Source organism: Pogoniulus pusillus, chromosome 28 (assembly GCF_015220805.1).
Source record: "Pogoniulus pusillus isolate bPogPus1 chromosome 28, bPogPus1.pri, whole genome shotgun sequence".
Taxonomy (NCBI): Eukaryota; Metazoa; Chordata; class Aves; order Piciformes; family Lybiidae; genus Pogoniulus; species Pogoniulus pusillus.
In genome coordinates, this window is record NC_087291.1 from 7,625,426 (window position 1) to 7,634,165 (window position 8,740).

At 48.5% G+C, this 8,740-nt stretch overlaps 1 protein-coding gene across 1 annotated transcript; it reads left to right on the forward strand.

The window, feature by feature from the left end:
• Window positions 1–373: 373 nt before the first annotated feature.
• On the forward strand, window positions 374–2,954 carry HOXA13 (homeobox A13). Its single transcript, XM_064166987.1, has 2 exons — window positions 374–1,113; window positions 1,741–2,954. The coding sequence occupies exons 1-2, from the start codon at window positions 444–446 to the stop codon at window positions 1,983–1,985; spliced, it is 915 nt and encodes a 304-aa protein (XP_064023057.1). The 5' UTR covers window positions 374–443; the 3' UTR covers window positions 1,986–2,954.
• The last annotated feature ends 5,786 nt before the right edge of the window (window positions 2,955–8,740 follow it).

Sequence of the window (8,740 nt, forward strand, 5' to 3'; positions counted from 1 at the left end):
GCGAGCCCCGCACCTCAGGGAACTCGCCACTGCAACAACGGGGCCAAAATGCTCACGCCTCGGTGGCGAGGGGAGGGAGGAAAGAGAGAGGAAGGAGGGAGGAAGGAGGGAGGGCGGACGGGAGGGCCCCCCAGTACCCCCTCCCTCCGCGCCCGCGCCCAGCTCGGCGGCGGCAGGACCGCGCCGTGCCCGCTGCCGTGCCCGCGCCCCCGTGCCGTGCCCCGGCCCCGCGCAGGGACCGCATTATTTAATTATCTCCGCTTTATTCCTTCAGATGTTTATCAGCTGCTTTGCATATCACGTGGGGGCGGGCGGCCCAATGAGGGCCGGCCTGGCGCGACACTGGCGCGTCAGCTTTGGTCAAGTCCCGGAGATTGAGTATCTCTTTTTTCAGTCTTTGGGGCTTTTAAAAAAGAGCCACTAGTCTCAATGCGGAGCGGGCTATGACAGCCTCCGTGCTCCTCCACCCCCGCTGGATCGAGCCCGTCATGTTCCTCTACGACAACAGCCTGGATGAGATCAATAAGAACATGGACGGGTTTCACGCCGGCAGCAACTTCGCGGCGGCGGCGGCCAACCCCTGCCGCAACCTGATGGCTCACCCCGCGCCCCTGGCCGCCCCCAGCGCCGCAGCCTACACCTCCAGCGAGGCCCCCGCCGCCGGCATGGCCGAGCCTGCTGTCAAGCAGTGCAGTCCTTGCTCGGCCGCCGTGCAGAGCTCCTCCGGCGCCGCCCTGCCCTACGGCTACTTCAGCAGCGGCTACTACCCCTGCCGCATGACCCACCACAACGCCATCAAGTCCTGCGCCCAACCCGCTTCCACCTTTGCCGACAAGTATATGGACACCTCGGTCTCCGGTGAGGAGTTCACGTCGCGGGCCAAGGAGTTCGCCTTCTACCAGGGCTATGCCGCCGGGCCTTACCAGCCGGTGCCCGGCTATTTGGATATGCCTGTGGTGCCCGCCATCGGCGGCCCCGGCGAGCCGCGCCACGACCCCCTACTCCCCATGGACAGCTACCAGCCTTGGGCCATCACCAATGGGTGGAACGGGCAAGTGTACTGCCCCAAGGAGCAAAGCCAGCCGCCTCACCTCTGGAAATCCACCCTCCCGGGTAATACACCTGCATGGCTACTCCTGTACCCCGCACTCCCCGCCTCCCCTGCTTGTCCCTCCTGAGTATCCGTCCAGCAGGGCTCCGAGATCATCCTTCGAGCTGACCCCTACCCGCCCCGTCCGCGTTTCCCGGCCCCATCCCGCCACGGCCCGCACATGCCCCGGCCCCGCCGGAGCGGTACCGGTGCCGCCCCCTGCCCCCCGCCGGTGCACGGCGCATTCCGCCTCACCCACCCGGCCCTGCCACCAGCACCGGGAGAGGAAACAGCTGAAAAGGGCTGCGGAAAGGTCTGTGGTATTATTTTCCATAAATCCCGGAGCAAGCGGGCTGGGTAAATCTCTGCAGCCTCGCATTGCTTTTCCTAGAGACCCTCGCTGGGGTTCAAGGGGTTTATTGTTATTATTATTTGTCTGTCTGACAGAAGCGAGCCTTTCTGTGCCTGAAAGAGGCTGCGGGAGCCAGGAAAGAGGGGTCCCCAAACGCTGAGTCTGTCTTTAGTAGCTAAGCTGGAGCAGGGCAGGCGGAATAGTGAGCTCTCACTCTAAGGCCCTTGCCATTTGAAGATGTCTTGAGGGGTACGAGCGATTTTCTAATACTTGCCTGCATATTTTTTTTCTGTTCTAGACGTTGTTTCTCATCCCCCGGACGCGAACTCTTACAGACGTGGGAGAAAGAAACGAGTGCCTTACACAAAAGTCCAGTTAAAAGAACTCGAAAGGGAATATGCTACAAACAAATTCATAACCAAAGACAAACGGAGGAGGATATCGGCAACTACAAATCTGTCAGAGAGACAGGTCACAATCTGGTTCCAAAACAGAAGGGTCAAAGAGAAAAAAGTGATCAACAAATTGAAGACTACCAGTTAATGGATTAAAAATGGAGAAGCAGCAACTCTAACGTTTCAGAACTTTTTTTTTCCCGTGTTCAAATTAAAATAATTATTAATAATAATTAAAAAGAGAAAAGACAACGAACCTCTTCTTTCAGAACAAGAAATCTGTATCTTTGGAATTATAGCTTTCTTGGGTTGTTTTTTTTTTTATTATTATTATTGTTGTTGTTGTTTTGATTTTTTTGTTGTTTTTTAATATTGCTGTAGCAGAATGGTTAAAACTGACAGTTCTCCTGAGATCCGAAGCAGCCAGCCAATATCACTGACAGACTGTAAAGCCCACACACTCAACCCTGAAAGATATACTTTCAATTAAGACATGATTTTCTGCAAAACTTACATGTGCTTCTACGACCTTACTGTTTGAGAGGACTCGTCCCGGCCACGATGCAAGAGCTGGTTAACATGAGGAGGTCGATGTGGACACATAACCAGGTTTTCGTCCATTGAAATCCAAACTGTATATTGAATGACTGCTCAGGTAAACCATAGTACAAAAAAATTACTGTATGTTTTTAAGCAATTTAATGTCAAAAAGTAATAATAAACCTCGAAGGTACTGAATAAGGATTTCAGAGACATCAGTAATGAAGGAAGATCTATGGAGGATCTATCTTGATAGCAAATTAAAAGCATCACAAAATAGTGGGGTCAGAAAGTAGAATATTTACTTGGAGATGTCTTAAGGGTTTAGGTTTTAATTTCAACAGATGATTTCTTATCATCTGAACTGAGATTTATTTTATTGTTGGTTTGTTGTGGGTTTTGGTTTGGTTTTTGTTTTTTTCTGACCTGCAGACCATACAATACTTCTTAAAAAGGATTCTGCCTATTTTAAAACCCAGATAATCTTCAAGAATTAATATTCTAAGTCCCCTGAAAATTTAAAATATTTGCCTCTGGGTGGACACAAAACCCATGAACATTGGCATTTCTTTACTATAGGGGGGGGAAAAAAAAGAAAAAGAAAAAAAATTAAGCAAATAAACTTTTCGGGGGGGGGGGGGGGGGGCCGAAATCCAAGAACTTCGAACTGAAATACATTTTTCCCCAGAAGTATTTTGATTTATATAATCTGTATTTTGATCAATAAGTAATTAGTCGGTTTTCCTTGTTTATTGTCTGTTATGAGGCCACAGTAGAATGTTTAGGGACTCTTTTTACAGCACCTTTTAATCCAATCAGTTATTTCAACCAGCACATTATTTTGTTTTTATTCACTAAAAGAAGCTATCTTGTAAATAAATAAAAGGAAAAAAAATCAGCGCACTGTGAAAATGTACTTGTGCACCCTCCTTTTTATATATATATATATATATTTCTACTGAAAAATGAAAACCCAAGTTCTGTAGATAGGTATAGTAGTATTAATACTGTTAATAAAATAGTCACTGTAATAAAACCTGAATGAAATACTCTTTATTTTCCCATACATATGTGTATTTCTTACGAAAAGGATAATGTCTTGTAACTGTAACACTGTTGTCTTCCATTGTGCAGCTTATGTGTATGCAGTTATTTCTCTCTGGACTGTGTTTTTCTGGAGCTAGACACGCCTGATAGGCAGTGATCCTAAACTGTAAATGTTTCGGTAATGTCAAGCAGTGGTTTTACAGCAGGGCTAGGAGCCAAGGGAGGAAGAGCAGGATGGTACCAATGCAGAGCTGCAGCCCTCGTCGGGAAATGGAGTCAGTCGGCCAGCCCTGGGAGAGTGGGACGCTGCCCAGCCTGGCGATGCCCCTGCGAGAAAGTGGGGAAAGGGCTGCATGTAGATGGCAGGACGGGGAAGGCCTGGAACCTTGACCTTGAGGGGGAAAAAAACGATTTGTGACCTTGACTTGTGACAGCTCTCCGTGCCGGCGGCATCAGCGGGCCGACAGCGCCACCTCGTGGTCCAGTCGGCGCCGCGCCAGCACCTGGCCGCGCCCGCGCTCGCTCCCACTCAGCGGCCTCTCCACGGGCGGGCGCACACTACGCGTGAGCCCCTCGCCACCACTCGCGGTCATGCCACATGCCCTGTATATCCGAACACATATAGAGGGATGTTCTCTGGTATCGCTCTCTCAGGTAGTGATAGGAGCCATGCACCGCTGATCTAGGAGTGAAAAGAGATGCACAGACGGTGTCCGGCTACGGGATGTCTGTGCGGTACGTGGAGCCACTGGCCGGCCTGTCCTGCGGGTGGCCAGCGAATTTCGTCGGGCACAAAGAGAGGTTCGTTTTCGCCGTCTGTCTCCTGCGGTGGTCTGTGGCTCTAATTAGCTATTGGGGGGACCTTTACGGTACATTTAAAGGGTATCATATGCCGCACTAGCTGTGTGCTTCTAGCCTTACATTTCTGAAATTCAACAGGACCTGCTGGGATCAGCGCAGGGCACCTTCCGAGCCTCAGAGCTGACTGTGGTGTATTAATGCAATAACTTACATGAAAAGTACCTGCACCAGCAGGATTTGTTTATCATGAGGCTCACGTGTGAGGGGCTTTGCACTTTTTGAGGGATTTTAGCTTTTCAGCGGTGTGCAGGGGACTTTTTCTGTTCTCATCTCTTGGGGCACACACAGACCACAAAGTCACTGTGGGTTCTCAGACCGAGGGAAACTCTCTGCTGTGGAGCGTGGGAATACCATCTGTATCCCTTTAGAGGACAGTCAGGGACTTTCTGAGGGAGATTTTTTCCCCGTCACGCTGCGAAAATAGCAGAGAAGAGGTATACAAACGACAATGTAGCCGGCGCAGCCAGGTTGTGCTTTAGGGCGGCAGCGCGTTGCTGTGAGGTAGTGGGGCGTCAACACCCTATAACAAGGACTCGGCTTGCCTACGGCCTAAATGCTGGCCGAGGGACCAACATCTGCTGCCCGTGGGTGCTACATCACTTGGGGGGCAATAACTCGACCTTCGGCTGCCCACGAGAGAGGGGAGCTGGGACCTGCCAGGGGCCGCTACCTCCGAGACAGCCCTGTGGCCTGGGATTTTGATCGGAGCTGGATCAGGTAGCAAAGCTCCACGCTGGAGCTGAGGATCTTCCTGGATGTGGCTGCAGGCTGCCTACGGGGCCCGGAATCACACCGACGGTACCTGCTGGCCGCAAGGCAGATACCCACCTGTCTGTCTCAGATGCAGGTGCTGGACCAGCCTCCTTTCCTCCATCTCATGGCAAATCTTTATCCGGAAGAAGCTAAATTGCCTGGTAAAAGCCACTGATGAACTACATTTATTCTCGCTATGGGTGAATAATTCTGTTTATTCCGTTATATTTCACAGCCTGTATAATTACTGCATGGCACGCCGCAAATTATATGTACTGCAGGACGCAGATGAGGGTGATGGCAGAATTTGAACCCTTTGCATCTAAGGCAAGATCTCTTTTTACAGAATGCCCCAGAACCATTTAGTAGTTCAGGGGCATCTTGAAATAAACCCACACCGAGAACATGGCAAACATTAGCAAAAGAACTGAGATATATATATATATATATAGATAGATAGATAGATAGATATAGATATAGATATAGATATAGATATAGATATAGATATAGATATAAAACTTCTAATCGGAGGTAGCATTTGAAGACTATGTTTTCACCCTGAGCTACCTACCGTTCAAATCTGCTAAGCATTTCTAGACTGACCGTGGATTAGCGAATTTAAATTCCCACTACTGTTCAAATATCTCTGCCGCAGATATATTTCACAGGGTAAAAAAAGGAGAGCGTTTGACTCGCAGTCGTTGGCAGGAGTAAGGTAATATTTTGGATCGGTCCCCTGCTATCATGTAAGTCGGCGTCGACACTGTCACAGGCTTCGGCAAGCGGAAGAGGTCTTGTTTCCCGTCCCGGCGGAGTGGGATCGCATTAGGCCTGCGGCAGAGCTCTCCTCCCCGATAGGCACCCGGGTGAGCGGCGGTCGAGCCGGCAGATCCATGCCCGGTCCCTCGGGTCCGGCGGCTCCTCTGCGGCCTGCCGCCGTCTATACTGCTAGGGCCCAGCTCGAAGCCCCGCTCGAGAAACATCTCCCGGGGGAGAGTAGCTCCGTCAGGTGAGTAAAGGCCGGGGTCCGGCGCCTTGGTCTTCCGCACACCGCTAGAAAGAGGGCTGCAGAGTGCGGCTGTACCCAGTGGAGCCCTTCTCATCACAGCGGTTCAGGGTACCGAGACAGGAGTGTCTGCGGTTTTCTGGGTGGCAAAGGATTCCCTGTGTGCGGGGCCTGTGTGGCAGCCCGCCCACTCCTCGGCCATCCCGCGTCTTTGCTTCCCCACGGCTGCATCCTCGCAGACCCCGCACTCCCGACTCTCCACCGAACAGATGCGGTCCTGGTGCGTGCAGGAGAGCGGCGGCGTAGGGGTGTGTGTTCGCGTTATTTATTACCTTCATTTACCGTCTAAAAGCTGTTGGCACATATATTTTCAAGTACAAATTGCTGTTGTATTACATATTCTCCTCTCACCAATCTGCCTCCAGAGTCCTAAAATACATCCCTAACATATCTTGCAAGTAAATATATCACCAACCAAAATAATTAAGCTACGTGATACACTACTCCACGACGTCCGTCCCTGCATGCGGCTCGGAGATAATTATTATTTATATTCTCCACGTGAGAAAATTATTCCTTATATTTCCCGCGTAACTGAGACTATTTTTAAATGGTGATGGAGAACTTCTTGTGCTTAGCTCGTTGTATAGAATTACATATGCGAGGAGTTTTATTTGCAAACGTAAGGAGAAAAAAAAATTTCAGAAGAAGGATTTGAAAAGAAAACAAACATAAAATTTAAAAACAAAACGTACATGATCAAAGTACGGTCTATTTCCTCAGCTCCCATGACATTAAAACACTAAGTTTAACATTTTAGCGGATGTGCTGGGGGACTCAAGGGACAGAGGCAGCAAGTTATTGCTGTATATTTAGCATGTTTATTGAAACGTTAATGTCAGAGCAATATTTTATTCCCTGTGTAAAACGAACAACATAATGAAAGACAAAAATATATTGGTTTACTTTCATTTCAACTAATTCTTACAGGATTATGCGATCTACACTTTAACGCCCAGTGTCTGGACATACTGGATGTTCTTGGTCCCTCAGATTTGAAATTCCCGTGAACAGAAAGTGGCCTTATGTCTTTGATGCGAGTAGATGGGTACAGCGTATGTTTTCCCACCAAGAGAATAATCCAGTATTTAATCTGTCCCCTCCTCGAGCTCTTGGCAGTAGCAAAGGTGGTTTGCTATGGGAAATAAACCTTGACAGGAGCATATTTCCGACGGAGGAGGGGAAGGGGAAAAAAAAAAAAAGGAAGAACTGCAAAACTGTATCTTTTTCGGCAGCTTTTTGCTCAGAAAGATTCCCACTTAAAACCTCTCTCTAGCTGAGATGGCTTCTCAAGAAAATGGGGGGAAAATACGGTGTTTAATGTCCAAATACTCAGAAGGAAAAAAAAATTGTCAATTTCTTCTAGAGCAGAGACTTGACTTTGTATGTGTCTGAAAGAACCTCGGCCTTTAGCCAATAAATTAATTAAAAAGTGAAAAAAAGCTATGATGACTTAAATAAAACTCCAGTCCTGGTGCATTTCAGCATTCTCCGTGGGCAGCATTAGCAATAAAATCAATACAGTGTTAAAAAAAAAAAAAAATCTGGCAGAAGGCCGTTTGTTGCCATTCATAACTTTTAGTTGCGTTTTAATGCACTTTAATGATGATTTGAAGAGATGGCCTTCCGAGAGATGGTTCTCGGTCCAAAAAGAAAGGGAGGAGGGGGGGACGGAGGTCTTTTTCGCGTGAGCCGGCGTGATGTGGGGCAGTGGGTGCCGGCTGTAGCCTCAGGGGTCCGGCCGCTGGTGTTTTAACCACGCCATGAGCCCTTCCCTGCCCCTCGGGCCCCCACCCCCTTGATTGCAGTTGATTCATGAGCCAGGGTACGAAATGCAAATGTTGATTAAGTCTTTCCTCCCTCCTCCCTCCGGCTTTCCTCCCGCCTCCGCACCCCCTAAAAAAAAAAAAAAAAAGAAGAAGAAGAAGAAAGAAAGAGAAGAAAAAAAAAAAGTTGGGTGTTTTTCTTTCTTTTCTTTTTTTTTTTTTTTCTCTCCAGTGAATAGCTTCAACATGGCGTGCTGAAAGGCAGAAGCTTTGCCTCTTCCTAGATCTGAACTGTGATTAAACATCCCCAAAGAGAGCATCTCTCTTCCTCCCACCGCTCCCCCTCCCTCTCCTCCCCGTAGCGTAGAGGAAAGCGCCCTCTTCTACGTAGGAAAGGTCAAGTCCTACAACGCACAACCCACGGTCATTACTGTACTGTGACCCGGGGTGTACTGGGGAGGAACGGCCGGGTGTCCCGTGATCAAAAACACTGGGACTTCTTTTTTTTTCTTCTTCTCTTGAGATTGGAATCTGTGGACAGCATTTTAGCCTTCTGCAATCACCTTATGCTCAAATCGACATCGGAAATCCTAGGGGACCAGGATAGACAGGAGAAAAAAATACGTAGCGATAGCAGTAGTAATAATAACAGCAATAATCGTCATTAGCTGGCAGGAAGGACGAATGTGCCCTAGTGGCTAGATTTCTCTCCTTCTAAAGGCAACAACAACTAGAACAAAAAATATATATATATAAAATCCCAAATCAACAGCAACCCAAGTCACTCGGAGATGGAGAAGGAATGTTTTGTGGACCGGGCATATTTAATCTGTAAGGGAGAAAACAAAAAATATGTGCAAACCATCCTCA

What these genes read in the sequence shown, in the direction of transcription:
- HOXA13 (XM_064166987.1), top strand. Translation starts at nt 444, where the DNA reads ATGACAGCCTCCGTGCTCCTCCACCCCCGCTGGATCGAGCCCGTCATG. An exon ending in CTGGAAATCCACCCTCCCGG is followed by an intron (nt 1,114 to 1,740) that starts GTAATACACCTG and finishes TTTCTGTTCTAG; the next exon opens with ACGTTGTTTCTCATCCCCCG.